Source organism: Lepus europaeus, chromosome 6, assembly GCF_033115175.1.
Source record: "Lepus europaeus isolate LE1 chromosome 6, mLepTim1.pri, whole genome shotgun sequence".
In the NCBI taxonomy this organism is placed as follows: domain Eukaryota; kingdom Metazoa; phylum Chordata; class Mammalia; order Lagomorpha; family Leporidae; genus Lepus; species Lepus europaeus.
The window spans coordinates 131,973,802-131,989,337 of NC_084832.1; the positions used below are offsets into that span (position 1 = coordinate 131,973,802).

At 50.5% G+C, this 15,536-nt stretch overlaps 1 protein-coding gene across 5 annotated transcripts in view; it reads right to left on the bottom strand.

The window, feature by feature from the left end:
- Nucleotides 1–14,461, bottom strand: part of RPAP3 (RNA polymerase II associated protein 3) — a 38,909-nt gene extending 24,448 nt beyond the window's left edge. Inside the window, exons 1-6 of one of the 5 annotated variants that reach the window (XM_062195126.1) lie at nucleotides 14,371–14,390; nucleotides 11,533–11,715; nucleotides 10,612–10,770; nucleotides 8,757–8,897; nucleotides 5,096–5,218; nucleotides 2,702–2,829 (exon numbers count right to left, since the gene is read on the bottom strand). In XM_062195126.1, coding sequence (XP_062051110.1) covers nucleotides 2,702–2,829; nucleotides 5,096–5,218; nucleotides 8,757–8,897; nucleotides 10,612–10,764 — 545 coding nt within the window. In that variant the 5' untranslated portion in view covers nucleotides 10,765–10,770; nucleotides 11,533–11,715; nucleotides 14,371–14,390. Of the gene's footprint in view, nucleotides 1–2,701; nucleotides 2,830–5,095; nucleotides 5,219–8,756; nucleotides 8,898–10,611; nucleotides 10,771–11,256; nucleotides 11,375–11,532; nucleotides 11,716–14,349 lie in introns of those variants that run through there. The other 4 variants (XM_062195125.1, XM_062195124.1, XM_062195127.1 and 1 more) reach the window with 4 other exon arrangements.
- Between the last annotated feature and the right edge of the window lie 1,075 nt (nucleotides 14,462–15,536).

A 15,536-nucleotide genomic window follows, 5' to 3' on the forward strand; every position in this document is an offset into this window, starting at 1 on the left:
ACCACCATTCATGCAAATAATACTCAGAGAAACGGGCACACCTCCAAAGACTACCGCCAGGGAGCCACAGCCGTGGCTTAACAGGCTAATCCTCCGCCTTGCAGCGCCGGCACACCGGGTTCTAGTCCCGGTTGGGGTGCCGGATTCTATCCCGGTTGCCCCTCTTCCAGGCCAGCTCTCTGCTATGGCCCGGGAAGGCAGTGGAGGATGGCCCAAGTCCTTGGGCCCTGCACCCGCATGGGAGACCTGGAGAAGCACCTGGCTCCTGGCTTCAGATCAGCACGATGCGCCGCAGCAGCCATTGGAGGGTGAACCAATGGCAAAAAAGAAGACCTTTCTCTCTGCCTCTCTCTCTCACTATCCACTCTGCCTGTCAAAAAAAAAGACTACCGCCAGTATGACCGACTTTATAAAGCACAAATATAGCAACTCTACATGCAACGTGATTTAGGGAGACATACACACTTAGCGAACCATTTCTTAATCAAGAGACTGCTAAGTATAAAACTCAGGCTTGCTGGGCTGGGTAACGGGGCACAGTGGGCTAAGACACATCCCCTTCAGATGCACCTGGGAAGGCAGCGGATGATGTCCTGCTGCTTGGGTCTCTGACACCCAGTGGGAGAGTGGATAGTTCCTTGGGCCTAGCTTCAGCCTGGTCCAGCCCTGGCTGCTGCAGGTACTTAGTGAGCCAGCAGATGGAAGATCTCTCTTTCTCTCTCTCCCCACCCCCACCCCGCCTTTAAAACAACAAATGTTTTTAAAAAATAAATCAATGTGTTAACCTGGAACGGAGGGCTAGGACAGAAAATGTAAAGAAGCATCATGGTAGCTTCAAAAATAATAACGTTCTGGGGCCGGTGCTGTGGCTCAGTGGGTTAATGCCCTGGCCTGAAACGCTGGCATCCCATACGGGTGCCGGTTCTAGTCCTGGCTGCTCCTCTTCTGATCCAGCTCTCTGTTATGGCCTGGGAAAGCAGCAGAAGATGGCCCAACTGCTTGGGCACCCACACCCACGTGGGAGACCCAGAAGAAGCTCCTGGCTCCTGACTTCGGATCAGCACAGCTCTGACCATTGCGGTCATCTGGTGAGTGAACCATCAGATCGAAGACCTCTCACTCTCTTTCTCTCTGCCTCTCCTCTCTCTGTATAACTCTGACTTTCAAAAAAAATAAATAAATCTTTAAAAAAAATAATAACAATGTTCTGTCTCCTAAGCTGTGGGTTTATTTAAAATTATTCTTTTCTAATTCATATATGAAGAATCTTCTAACACTTCATCAAAAGTGTTATGAAAAAACTATACATGGTTCAACTTTTGCACTTAACTTTAATTTTGTTTTCCATGAACTTTTTAAGTCCTCTCATACGTAACACACAGTATACTTCAGAAATCAAATATTGCAAAATGTTAACATTCCCCTAACTTGCATGGATACTAGCATTACAAGGATGAAAAATCTACAAGTATGACAATTAAGTAGTAAAGACTCAGACACTAACGCAATTCATATTTTCAAATAATCAAAACAGTAGGAATGTGCTCCTGGATGGTATTTACCTTATTAAACATTCTTGATAGCTCAGTTACCTTTGTATAAGACAGTAACACCCTTATGCTCCTCAACAATAAATCTGAGCTTAGAGTCAATATGACTTAAAGATACACAAATGCTAAACATTTTTTCAATTTTGTTTCTACTATATTTTAATATGCTTATAAATTTGTTTGACAGAGAGATAGAGAGAGAGAAAGAGATTGAGAACCAGACAAGACATTGGTCTCGTCCATCGGTTCACTTCACAATGGCCAGGGCCACAGCCAAGAGTGGGGAACTCAGTCCAGGTGTCCCATGTGGGTGGCAGGACCTGAATCATACTCCCAGGGTTTGCAGCAGCAGGAAACTGGAACTGGGAGACAGAACCAGGATCCTGACCACTAGGCCAACCACTCACCGCTAGAACACATCTAACACTTCCCATAAGGAAACTGATCTGGATTAAACAGTGAATAAAAATTTTTTCAAAGTAAAGAAGGAAATGAAGCAAGTTAACTGATAGACATTTTTATTCAGCTCCCTCCTTCTGTGAACTGGGTAAAGAACACCAGGACTGGGTCCTGAGGAGGACTCCTTGGTAAAGCGAGGGATGGGAGCACAGCTTGAACATCAAGGTTCATGATGGCACAGGTAACTCCATAGAAGCGAGCAGCTATAAACACTCACAGTTGAACAGAAATGCAATGCTGCCATCCACTCCAGACACTTTATGAAAAAAGATCCTTTTAAAACTCAGTCTCTGGGGCTGGCACTGTGGCACAGCAGGTTAAAGCCCTGGCCTGAAGCGCCGGCATCCCATATGGGCGCTGGTTCAAGTCCCAGCTGTTCCTCTTCTGATCCAGCCCTCTGCTATACCCTGGGAAAGCAGCAGCAGATGACCCAAGTCCTTGGGTCCCTGCACCCATGTGGGAGACCCGGAAAAAGCTCCTGGCTCCTGGTTTCTGATCAGCGCAGCTCCGGCCGTTGTGGCCATCTGGGGAGTGAACCAGCGGATGGAAGACCTCTCTCTCTGTCTCTATCTTTCTCTGTAACTCTGTCTTCCAAATAAAAATAAAATAAATCTTAAAAAAAAAAACTCAGTCCCTACACACACCTACAACAGCAGACACTCCTCTCTCGTGCATATGAGGCAATGCCTTACTTTTTCAACCTGAAGTACGCTGATGCTCTGTTTGTTGGTAACACAGGATTATAGGGATCAGCATCCATGCCTTTCGTGTAGCATTCGATTGCCTCGTCATATTTTCCTTGCTTGAAGTATTTATTGCCCTGAAAGGAGACATAAAGAAAATGGTCTTTTAAAAAAAATGTTTGTTTTGGGGCCAGTGTTGTGACATAGTGGGTGAAGCCACCGCCTGCAGTGCTGGCATCCTATATGGGCGCTGGTTCGAGTCCCAGCAGCTCCACTTCCAATCCAGCTTTGCTATGGACTGGGAAAGCAGTGGAAGATGGCTCAAGTCCTTGGGCCCTTGCACCTGTGTGAGAGACCAGGAAGAAGCTCTTGGACCCCAGCTTCAGACAGGTGCAGCTCCAATCGTTGAGGCCAACTGGGGAGTGAACCAGCAGATGGAAGACCTCTCTCTCTCTCTGCCTCTGCCTTTTGTAACTCTGCCTTTCAAATAAATAAATCTTACGGGAAAAAAAGTCTGCTTATTTTCATCTACTTGAAAGGCAGAGCAAGAGAGAGAGAGATCTTTCACACGCTGATTCTCTGCCCAAAAGGCTGCAATAGCAAGGACTGGGCCAGGCCAAGGCCAGGGGCCTAGAACTCCATCAGGTTCTTCCACATGGGTGGCAAGGGCCCCTCCACGGCAGCCTCCCAGGATGGATTAGCAGGAAGCCAGACTACAAACGCAGTAACAGAGATTCAAACCAGCACTCTGACAGGAGATGTGGGCATCGTAAACAGCAGTCCAACCCACTGGGCCACAACACAAGCCCCACCATGGTTTCTGTAAACGTGCAGAACTTCACTGCACAGTCCTAATATGAGCACCACCCACCAGCCCGAGCCGAAAACAAGTGCAATACCTAGCAGTGTACTTATTGACAATACCCACTCATGGAAAAACAGGCATCAAGATGAAGTTTAACCTGAGAAGAGTTAACCTTTCCAAAAAGCAATGTCGCTGGATTTAAAGTAAGGTGGTGTGCCTCAAGGAGACGTTCCACGTTCCAGAGTTCCCAGTGACGGCATCTGACATGACATGGAGAGGAGCGGAGAGCAGCACCCATATCTATGGTGTGGAGGAGCACAGCATAGGACCCACACCCAAGAGGAGGGGAGGGGAGGGGAGCACAGGACCCACACTCGAGGGGAGGGGAGGGGAGGGGAGGGGAGCACAGGACCCACACCTGTGAGGAAAGAGCCCAGCTAGGAACTCACACTGTAATAATCCCAGTACCTCCTGCACCAATACACCAAGGTTAGTAACATTATCAACCTCATTTTGTGACTAAGAAAGCAGAGGGACAGGTAGTTAAAGAACTTGTCAAGGATCTGACCCTGGTCTTCCTGGCTCCCAGCTTCTGTGACACTGCCTCCCAAATGAACACCCTTGATGATATGGAAGTACTTTTATGATCCAGATGGTTTTCTATCTGTGGGAAATATCCTCAACTGACCGTAAAGAGAACTGCAGTGAGAGCAAGACTGTTACTAGTACTGGGGTAGCTGGATTCGTGTATTAAGACAAGACACCAAGGCCTCTTAACAGAAAGTAGTCTTTTACTATACCAGCCAAAGTCCAGGTATAATCTCTTATCCAAAATCCAGAATCCAGAACAAAGAGGGTTTTTCCTTATATATGGCATTAGCCTCTTTGTCTCCCGTATATGGTTGCCTGCATACATTTGGTTGCATATTCTAATGTTACAGGGCTGCCACAGGATTGAAACAATACTGTGTATGTCAACCTGGTTACTGAAGGTTTTTTTTTTACACAGATACTGAGCCATAAGCTGTCTGGCAAAGGTTAACACATTGCTCTGTACTAATAAGCAGAACCTAAAATGGTCACACATAAGCAGATAAGGACCACAACATTCACAAGCAAGCAGACAACCACACTTCATTCCTGGGACACATGCCTCCCTTTGTCTTCTTTTAACCGTGGGAAGGCCTCTACCCCAACTTTAATCGTATCAGTTAGAAACAAGGCTAATTAAAAGACAGAGGCCTCCACCACACTGGCCTTGCAAGATCAGGTGTCTGATGAGCAGGCACACCCAGAGCACTTACAACACAACTTACATCCTAGCATGCAGGTCCCACCCCCTGCTTCCCCACTGGCTGAGCACTGTGGAGTGTACAACACTCTGGCAGTCGCATAAGTGACAAAGTTCTCTTCCTCCTCCCTTCTCTGTAATTTAATCTCCCCTTATGAGTTGGTTGCTCCCTGACACCCTGTGTGCCTTGGGAGTTTTGCTACCCCTGCAGCTCAGTTTACAGTGATTTTCCATTCTGTGTAGAAAATGGACCACCATTTTCTTACATGATTCTGCTTGCCTAAGGGGACCTACAACTACAGAGTACCTTTTCCTTTAGAGTGAGGGCCTTCTGAGTGTCTACACGAATCCCATCTTCTTCTGACTCTGACTCTTGGGACACAGAATCCTGGGTGCCTTCTTCCTTGTCCAGCTCCTCCAAGATGCTGTCCTGAAACCACAAACGGAAGAGTGCAGGTAAGGACATGGCCCACAGAGCAGGAATTAAACGCACACAACACAACTTAAGCTGCCACGCTGTAAGGACCTAAAGGCTGTAACAAAACTTCACTGTTAAGATCATATCCAGAAGCACCTCATATGGTCACTGGTTTGAGTCCCAGTGCTCCACTTTTGATCCAGCTTCCTAATTGCCTGGGAAAGCAGCAGAAGATGGTCCAATCTTGGGTCTCTGCACCCCTGTGAAAGATCCAGAAGAAACTCCTGGCTCCTAGCTTTGGTCTGGCCCAACCCTGGCCATTGCAGACATTTGGGGAGTGAACCAGAAGACAGAAGATCTCTGTCTCTCCCTCTCTGTAACTCTGCCTTTCAAATACAAATTACACATTCAAAAAAAAGAGAGATCATATACAGAGAAAAGCGTCCGACATGCAGACAAGCGTCTGACTCAGCTCAGACAGGGAGCTGCACTAGTGCCCTGCAGAGCACCACTGAACCACACACTGCAGCAGTGAGGCGCTGAATGGACTAGTTCCTCAGAACTCCTCAAAACAGAAGCCAGCTGACCTGCAGTGTGTAAGCTGGGAACCCAGCCAGTGTGGCCACCCTGTATCCCAGAACAAGGGGGACTGCCTTACAAAACTCCCGAGAGCCCCAATCTCTTCTCAGTCACACACTCCTTTTTTTTTTTTTTTTTTTGAAAGACAGAGAGTGGTCTTCCATCCGCTGGCTCACTCCCCAGATGGCCGCAACAGCCGGAGCTGCACCGATCCAAAGCCAGGAGCCAGGAGCTTCGTTCAGGTCTCCCACGTGGGTGCAGGGCCCAAGGGCTTGGGCCATCTTCTACTGCTTTCCCAGGCCACAGCAGAGAGCTGGATCGGAAGTGGAGCAGCCAGGGCTAGAACCAGCGCCCATATGGGATGCAGGCACTTCAGGCCAGGGCTTTAACCCGCAGAGCCACAGCGCAGGCCCCACACACTCCTTTTAAAACAGATTACCTATCCCACCCTGTGATGGCTCTTTTGTTTTATCATGAGCAAGCCAGACAGGACAAAGGATTGCAAGTCAGCTCTTTTGATGGGTCTTGTCCCTGCCTTATAACTAAATATCAATCTGATAGTCGTCTGTTGTTCTTTTTTTCCTCAAAATTGTGCTTAAAAACCTTAGTGCAGGCCGGCGCCACTCACTAGGCTAATCCTCCGCCTGCAGCGCCGGCACACTGGGTTCTAGTCTCGGTTGGGGTGCCGATTCTGTCCCGGTTGCTCCTCTTCCAGTCCAGCTCTCTGCTGTGACCCAGGAAGGCAGTGGAGGATGGCCCAGGTCCTTGGGCCCTGCACCCGCATGGGAGACCAGGAGAAAGCACCTGACTCCTGGCTTCGAATAGATGCAGCGCATCGGCCATGGCGGCCATTTTGGGGATGAACCAACAGAAAAAGACCTTTCTGTCTCTCTCTTTCACTAACTCTGCCTGTCCAAAAACAAAAACAAAAAACAAACAAACAAAAAAACCTGGTGCCAAAGACCCCTTCAGGTTTTTCCTGGCTTGGAAGCCCTCCTCCATGCTACCCTGGCTGGAGGTCTCTAATTCTAACAAATCTCACCTTTAAATCTCTGCTTGTCCGCATGGAAATTCTTCCATGTGAGACAAAGAACCAAAGTAATAATATGTTCTTCACCATCACTTCCCCGTAAGAGTTTCGTGGTCATCAATAACTCATAGAACCCATCAGTGTCTAAAATCCGAATTTGGCCATATGTGTAAAAAGGAAGCTTTTCAGAACAGCATGTGGCACGTGGTTAAGCCCAGATATGCCCTATCTGTACCCATATCAGGGCACTGGTTTGAGTCCCGGCTGATCTCCTTCCATTCCACTTCCCTGCTAACGGCCCCAGTGCTTGGATCCCTGCCACTGACATGGGAGACCAGGAAGCAGCTCTGGGCTCCTGCTTTCAACCTGGACCTTCAGAGACAGAAGATCTCCACCCTCCCGCCCCTCTGTCACTCTGCCTGTCAAATACATAAATTTTAAAAAATGCTTTTCAGTAAAATTTTGTAAATACTTCTACCGGGGCTGGCACTGTGCCATAGCGGGTAAAGCCACCACCTGCAGTGCTGGCATCCCATATGGGCGCTGGTTTGAGTGCCAGCTGTTTCACTTCCAATCCAGCTCTCTGCTACGGCCTGGGAAAGCAGTAGAAGATGGCCCAAGCCCTTGGGCCCCTGCACCCGCTTGGGAGACGCAGAAGAAGCTCCTGGCTCCTGGCTCCTGGCTTCAGATCGGCGCAGCTCCGGCTGTTGCAGCCAACTGGGGAGTGAACCAGCAGATGGAAGACTTCTCTCTCTCTCTCTGCCTCTCCTCTCTCTGTGTAACTCCAACTTTCAAATAAATAAATACATCTTTAAAAATAAATAATAATTGTACTTTTTATGGACACAGTAAGCACACACATGTATGAGTTCGCTGTGACATTTCAGTACAGGTATACAGTGCATAACAGCCACATCGGAGTACCTGGCATCACCACTACTCCAGCCAGCAGGAAGACATTTTTAATCAGCTAGCTCTAAAGTTCATTAAAGCTCATGTAGTCACATACTTTAATCATTACATAAGCAAAATTTACATCTGTTTGGTTATTTATGTAAGAAAAAAATTGTTAGGAAATTACAAAACAAAACTCATGCTTACTTTCACTGAATATTAATTAATACTAAAACAGGAACTAAAATGTAATTATGTGCCTCAGTATGAAGATCCTGAAAACACCATCAGCCTCCCAACACCACATTCAAGATCAGCCAACCCTGCTATGTGGAAAATTACAGGCAGCGGCCTAGATCTGACCGGAGAGGAATGGTAAGTAAACACCTGCGTCCTGAAAGACGCAGTGAAATGCAGGCCATTGTGATGGCACTGCCGCCCCGCACCAAGCCAACCCTTAAAGCGCCACACAGGATGGAATGCGGGGGCCACAGGTTTTCTCTCACAGCAGATAGACAGCGGCCCCGTGGAGCGTGGTCTAGAACATCCTGGGGCTGAGACCACACAGCCCGGTCCCAGGACAGATACCCACACACTCTCTCAGCAGAGTCGCTGTACTCTGCAGTTAGGGTCACACAGGAGGGAGCCCTCTGAGCAGAGGCCTCGTCTGCCCCTAACTGCAGTGGTGGTGACCCAGGTGCACACACGTGACAGAACGGGATGGACCCTGCTACACACTGTCCCAATCTTAACTGTACTAGTAGTAAGATGGACCCACTGAAGGAGACTAGGTGAAGACGACACTGCCTTTAGGTACCACTTCTGCAAAAAGAGAGACAAAATAGGAAAAAGAGAAAACAACCCCGTTTCAGCCGCCACTCACTGCAAGAGGAATTCCTGTGGCTAACTAAAAGAGCCATGAGATTACATTTTATCCCACAGGAAATAGTGTATGAGACAGAAGCCACAAAAATGCTGCGTTGTTTTCCATAACTCCAAGGAATTCCTATTCAAACGCTAAGCAGCAAAGTGCCCGGGTCAACTTACCACATCAAGTTTTGCCCATGCCTCATAATCATAAGATTTGATCCTGTTTTTCGTGTTTTCCTCTTTGGTTTTTCTGGAAGCCTCTTTAGCTTTCCCTTTCTTCTTTTTCTTAAAACTCCCATTTCGAATAGGAGGCAAAATCTAGGAAAAAAAGCATGCAGTTTTCAGCACTTTGCTCTATTATTTTTTGTCTAAGTAGCGATGTTTAAAATTCTCACCAATTCATATTTCAAAGGAAGAAGCGATTTTTAAATTTAATTTGCAAATGCTTAAAAATATCAATTGACCATCTTCCATTTATAATGGTAATTACAGTTGAAAAAATGTTGAAGAGGGGGCAGGTATTGTGGTGCAACAGGTTAAGCCAGTGTTGTGCTGGTTCCAGTACCAGCCACTAAATTTCTCATCCAGCTCCCCGCTAATGCTCTTGGGAAAGCAGTGGAAAATGGGCCAAGCACTTGGGCCCCTGCACCCATGTGGGAGACACGCATGGCCCAGCCCCAGGCACTGTGGCCATTTGGGAAGTGAACCAAAGGATGGAACATCTCTCCCTCTCTCGGTAACTATCTTTAAAATAAATAATGAAAAAGAAAAAATGTTGAACATTGATTACTCACAAGCAAAATATTATCTGGAAATTTAAATTATACCTTTAATTTGCAATTCTAAATTCAAACTCAAAAGCTACCTAGTCGGGGCCAGTACTGTGGCATAGCAGCTAAAGCCACCACCTGCAGTGCTGGCATCCCATATGGGGGCCAGTTCGAGATCTGGCTGCTCCACTTTCGATCCAGCCCTCTGCTATGGCCTGGGAAAGCAGTACAGGATGGCCCAAGTCCTTGGGCCCCTGCACCCACATGGGAGACCCGGAATAAGCTCCTGACTCCTGGCTTCAGATCAGATCAGCTCTGGCCACTGCCGTCATTTGGGGAGTGAACCAGCAGATGAAAGACCTCTCTCTCTCTGTCTCTCCTTCTCTGTGTAACTCTTTCAAATAAATAAATCTTAAAAAAAAAAAAAAAGCAAAAACCAACTACCTAGTCTTCAACCTTCACATGATGAAGTAGGAGCACAAAGTAAATGGATCTCCACACCATCCATACAAAACCTCAGTCTGGCAGGGGTTTACCTAGCAGGTAAGAGGCCCAAATCGCTAGTGGAGCAGTTACACCTGACTGCAGCTTCCTGCCCATATGACACCAGGAGAGAGACAGCAGTGATGGAGCTCTGCACCGGGACACTCAACTTTAGGCCTGGGCCCATTCCAGCTGCTGCAGGGATGGGAGTGTGTGTGCACACTAGCTCTCTTTCCAACAGATAAGCATTTTGAAAGGCAAAAAGTTTGTTTTTCTAATTCAGGATTTTAAAATGGTTGTGAAAAATGGAACTAAAAGATAAGCGTATTTATTGTAAAACAAATGTGAAATTCATGTGTAAAAAAGGGTCTTCAAAAAGTTCATGAAAAATGCATATTATAGAAAACCTATGAATGGATTCTGAAATTGTTTTGCACCATAAGAAAAACTGATCCTTTAATCTCATTTTCCCCTGAACTTTTTGAAGCACCATTGTGTAAGTACACACACAGCCACACGCCCTACGTATTTGATGGTGCCCAATTACCTTTAATATGATCACAAAGCCATTCTTTCGGTAATTACTCACTGAATCCAAAAGCTCCTTCACACAGTCAGCACAATTATCACAAAGGCTAATGCAAAAGTAGAATTCTGGAGATGCTGACAATGAAACAAATCCCTTTGATTTCAGCATTTTCATAGAACACTGCTAACAGGTTATGCTTACTTTAAAACAAGCTGTTTTCAGGATGCTAAATATGGAATTCTGAACTTACCTCTTCAGGAACACCATTTTGTTTCCTTAGTTCCAAATCCTTTTGTTTAATGTCTTTTTCCCAGTTCTCTAAATCCCTCATAAAGTCCTGTAACTCTTCTGCATTTTGTTTCACTTGTAGTTGTAATTGAACTGTCTTATTTGCTGATGTCATTATGACCTGCAGAGTTTTGAACAACCAACCTCTGATAAGAATGGGATTACAAGGTAACCCTCAACTTGCAATGAGGTTATGTCCCCACAAACCCAACATAAACTAAAAATACTGTAAGCCCAAAATGCAGTTAATATGCCTAGCCCACCATATACTCTAGCTCAGACCAGAGCAATGCCGGCCACATCCCTTCACGCTCACCACCAGCACTAAACATACTGAGAGTCCAGAGCAAGGGTGCTAGCCAGGAAACCTCCAAGGTCAAAATTCCAAGTACAGTTTCCACTGAACCCGTATCACGTTCACACCATCATAAAGTTGAAAAATATAGGGCCAGGGCCAGTGCCATGGCACAGGTTAATCCTCTGCCTGCGGCACCAGCATCCTATATAGGTCCCGGTTCTAGTCCCAGCTGCTCCACTTCCAATCCAGCTCTCTGCTACGGCCTGGGAAAGTAGAAGATGGTCAATGTCCTTGGGCCCCTGCACTCACGTGGGAGACCCAGAAGAAGCTCCTGGCTTTGGATCGGCTCAACTCCGTCCGCTGCGGCCAATGGAGGAATGAACCAACAGAAGGAAGATCTCTCTGTACCTCCCTCTCACTGTCTGTAACTCTACCTCTCAGATAAAATAAATAAAATCTTTAAATATATATATGGCTGACACGGCGGTGCAGCTGGTGAAGCCGCCACCTGCAGTGCTGGCATCCCACATGGGTACTGGTTTAAGTCCCGGATGCTCTACTTCTGATCCAACTCTGATAATGTACCTGGCAAAGCAGCAGCTGATAGCCCAAGTGCTTGGGCCCCTGCACCCATGTGGGAGACTTGGAAGCAGCTCCTCGCTCCTGGCTTCAATCTGGCCCAGCCCCAGCCAATGAGGCCATATGGAGAGTGAACCAATGGGTGGAAGACTTCTCTCTCTCTGCCTCTCTCCCTCTCTGTAACTCCACCTTAAAAAACAAATGAAAAAGTTTAGGTTGAATCCCTTTAAGTTAGAGATGCTGTATTTGATTTGTTTTTCTGAAGCCTAACACTTTTTCAATAATAAATGGCCAAGATAATAAGTAAAAGAGCCTAAAGTGATGCTGAATAAACAAAAGATCAGTATTTTTTTTTTTTAAAGATTTATTTATTCGAAAGGCAGAGTTACAGAGAGGCAGAGAGAGAGAGAGACAAGTCTTCCATCCACTGGTTCACTTCCCAGATCGCTGCAATGGTTGGAGCTGCGTCGATCTGAAGCCAGGAGCCAGGAGCTTCCTCCCGGCTTCCCACACTGGTACAGGGGCCCAAGGACTTGAGCCATCTTCTACTGCTCTCCCAGGCCATAGCAGAGAGTTGGATCATTAGTGGAGCTGCCATGATTCAAACCAGCACCCACATGGGATGCCGGAACTACAGGCAGTGGCTTTACCCGCTACGCCGTAGCACCAGCCCCAAGTACCATATTTTTAAATGACTCAACTGTTTGCTGAACAAGCAAGAAAAAACAGACAAGCATATCCTCCAAACAGGTGACATGGGAGCAATCACTGAGCAGCCCCAGGCGGCAGGCTGGCTGCTCTTCTGAGTTTATCCCAACTGCTTCCTCTCTTCCTTTCTCTTCCAACACTTACTGAACTCCCAGCAGGCCTTATGTCAAGATTTAGGGATACGAAAACAAGATAAGGCCTCTGATATAGTGGGAAAGAGAAAAACAGTAACGCAAGTACAGAGTAACAGCACACCCAGCTAAGCGGGGTTTCTCATCCTGAGACCAGACACTGGGGACAGTACTGCTCCATGGTGGGGGTGCCATACTGTGCACTTCAGGTGGCTGGTGACATCTCTGTCCTCCACTCGCTCGTCCAGCCTTGTCCTACCCTCTCCCACGGTGACAGGCCAAGTGTTTCCACATGTTGTCCCCTGCACCAGAGGCAAAGCAATCCTGGCTGAGCACCACATGCCACAAAGCAGAGGCCGGCACCAGGCAATTGCCAGCCAAGCACAGTGAGCAGTGGGCTGCAGGGGGGATGAGGGAGAAAGCTCAAGGGATGGGCACGGGACACATCTAGAGGTGCCAGGCCCTGAGGTCTACCCCCACCCTGAGAGCTCTATGAAGGTACTGAAGAGGTTATGGAAAAAGCACTAAGGGACCAGTAAGACGGAGGGTTTGGGGAGCAGAGAATGACTCAGTGTCTGCCACTTCTCTCTCCGGAGCCTGGTATGCCTGGGGGCACCGACACACACAAGGGGAAGAGCTGGCGGGTGAGCAGAAACTCTAGCGGGCGTTACAACTGGGGGTCCCGTAAGTGCCGTGGGACATCAGGGGACACCAGTAGGGAGGTATGGCCGATCTGTTACCAGCACGGAGGTGGGAGCGAGGACCACGGACCCGGACAGGTCTAACTCCAGTGAGGGGAGGCACGCAGGCTGCGGAGACCAGCCCCTGGTGTTTCCAGACGTGGGAAAGGCGAGAGCTGGGGAGAACCCAGAGAGTGGGGACACGCCATGCGAGTCACCGACGGGAGACGAGGTGCGTTCCCTGAGTATTTAGTCACATGAAGACTACTGGGCGGGTTATGGGCCAAAAAGATTGGAAAGGAAATAAGTTAGGTAGACAGATTATGTGGGGGACAGGGGTGCATCTGCCTTCAACAACGTGAGGACTGGTTCTCAACGGAGAATCGTCTGGGGCTGCGAGGAACAAAGAAAAATACACGGGCAAAGGGGGTGACGGCGCAAGGACCCCAAACAGGAAAGGGGACCCAGGGCCGAGGGAGGGGCGCAGGAGAGGGAAGGGCCTGGCTCGGGCGGTCACAGGCACCCAGCCTCACGACCAACCCAAGCCCAGGTGTGATCGCAAACGGCGCCTGGTGCGGAAACAGCCAGCAAAACGTTTGGCCGGGGACCAAGAGCGCGCACAACAGCGCGGCGCCTCGAGATGCCGAGGGGCCGGCACCTTTCTGCGCCCCGCGACCCACCTAGCCTGCGCCGGCCTGGGGTCGCTTCCACACCCGGCGGCCTCGGCACTTCAGGAGCGCCCTGGCCCCCTCGGGAGAAAGACGCGGCCGCAGAGATCGCCGGCGCCGCGGCGGCAGCGGGTCAGAGGGCGACCCTTCGGCGCCCCGGCCCTCCTCCCGTTGGACCCCCAACCGCCCCCTTGCCCGCTGTGGACGCCGAAGGCGGCGCCCCGGCCCTCCCCCCGTTGGGCCCCCAACCGCCCCCTTGCCCGCTGTGGACGCCGAAGGCGGCGCCCCGGCCCTCCCCACGTTGGGCCCCCAACCGCCCCCTTGCCCGCTGTGGACACCGAAGGCGGCGCCCCGGCCCTCCTCCCGTTGGGCCCCCAACCGCCCCCTTGCCCGCTGTGGACGCCGAAGGCGGCGCCCCGGCCCTCCTCCCGTTGGGCCCCCAACCGCCCCCTTGCCCGCTGTGGACTCCGAAGGCGGCGCCCCGGCCCTCCTCCCGTTGGGCCCCCAGCCGCCCCCTTGCCCGCTGTGGACGCCGAAGGCGGCGCCCCGGCCCTCCCCCCGTTGGGCCCCCAACCGCCCCCTTGCCCGCTGTGGACGCCGAAGGCGGCTCCCCCCACCTGGCCGTGTCACACCCACCCGCTCAACTGCCGCCCTCACCTCACCCGCTCCCGTCGCACTCCAGATCGCGTCGCAGTCGCCCGCGTCGCACACGCTCTCGTCACACCCGCCGCGACGCAGGCCAGCCCCACCCCCTGGGTTTTCCCACAAGCCCGCGCGTGCGGCGCCTGCGCAGAAGGTCCGTCCGCGGGGAGACTTGGGAGGGGCCATCGGGTGATTGACAGCGGTGGGTGATGAGCAGCTCCGAAGTAAATGCCAGTCTAGGTCTGCTAGCTGAGACTGACTCTCGCGAGCCGAGCCGAGGCGTTGCCGGCCGCGCGGGCTGCTCCAACCTCCGACGCAGGGACCACCTGTGTTTCGTGGGACCCCCTGGGATGCGCCCCACGGGGCCCGCGGGAGAGGCCGTCCCCGCGCGTGTGCGGACCCCAGGCCGTGACCTCGCAGGCCGACCCCAGATGGCGGAGAGCGTGTGACGAAGAGCACAGCCGAGTTTGCCCAGGCCGGCGGTCTGCGCCGCGGGTCCTCCGGGCCTGGGTCCGCCCCGCCGCTCCGTGCGTCCGGTCCCGGTTGTCAGGTCGCAGTGCATCATCCGCACGCCTATGCCTTCTTTGCTTCTTAGTAAAGCATCTCTAAGCAAGCTGGTTGATGCCGTTAGGAGAGGCAGCACCACGTGTTGTACTGAGGCGGGAGCCAGGGGGCCGGCTGGCCGGGGTGCATCCTCTCTCCCCAGTCATCAGGCCCAGGCCAGCGCTGTGGAGCAGCAGGCGGAGCCACCCCGCAAGCCGGCATCCCATGTGGGCGCCGGTTCAAGTCCCAGCTGCTCCACCTGTGATCCTGGGAAGGCCGCAGAACACGGCCCAAGTGGTGGGGCCCCTAGCGCACAGGCGTGGGAGACCTGGATGGCCTGGCCCAGCCTCTTGCATTGTGGCCGTTTGGGGAGAGAACCAGTGGATGGACGGTTCTCTCTCTCTCTCTCTCTCTCTCTCTCTCTAACTCTGCCTTTCAAATAAATAGATAAATCTTTATTAAAAATAAAGAAGCATTAACGTAATGGTCTTGAGCACGAGGACTAATTCTGAGGCTCCCTGCAGCCCCTCCGCTGGGACCCCACAGGGCCTCCTGAGTGCTTCTAGACCCTCTCAGCTTCTGCTGACCACTGTCCTAAGTGGACTTCAACAGCGTGGCTGACTCTCCTACCTCTCTCA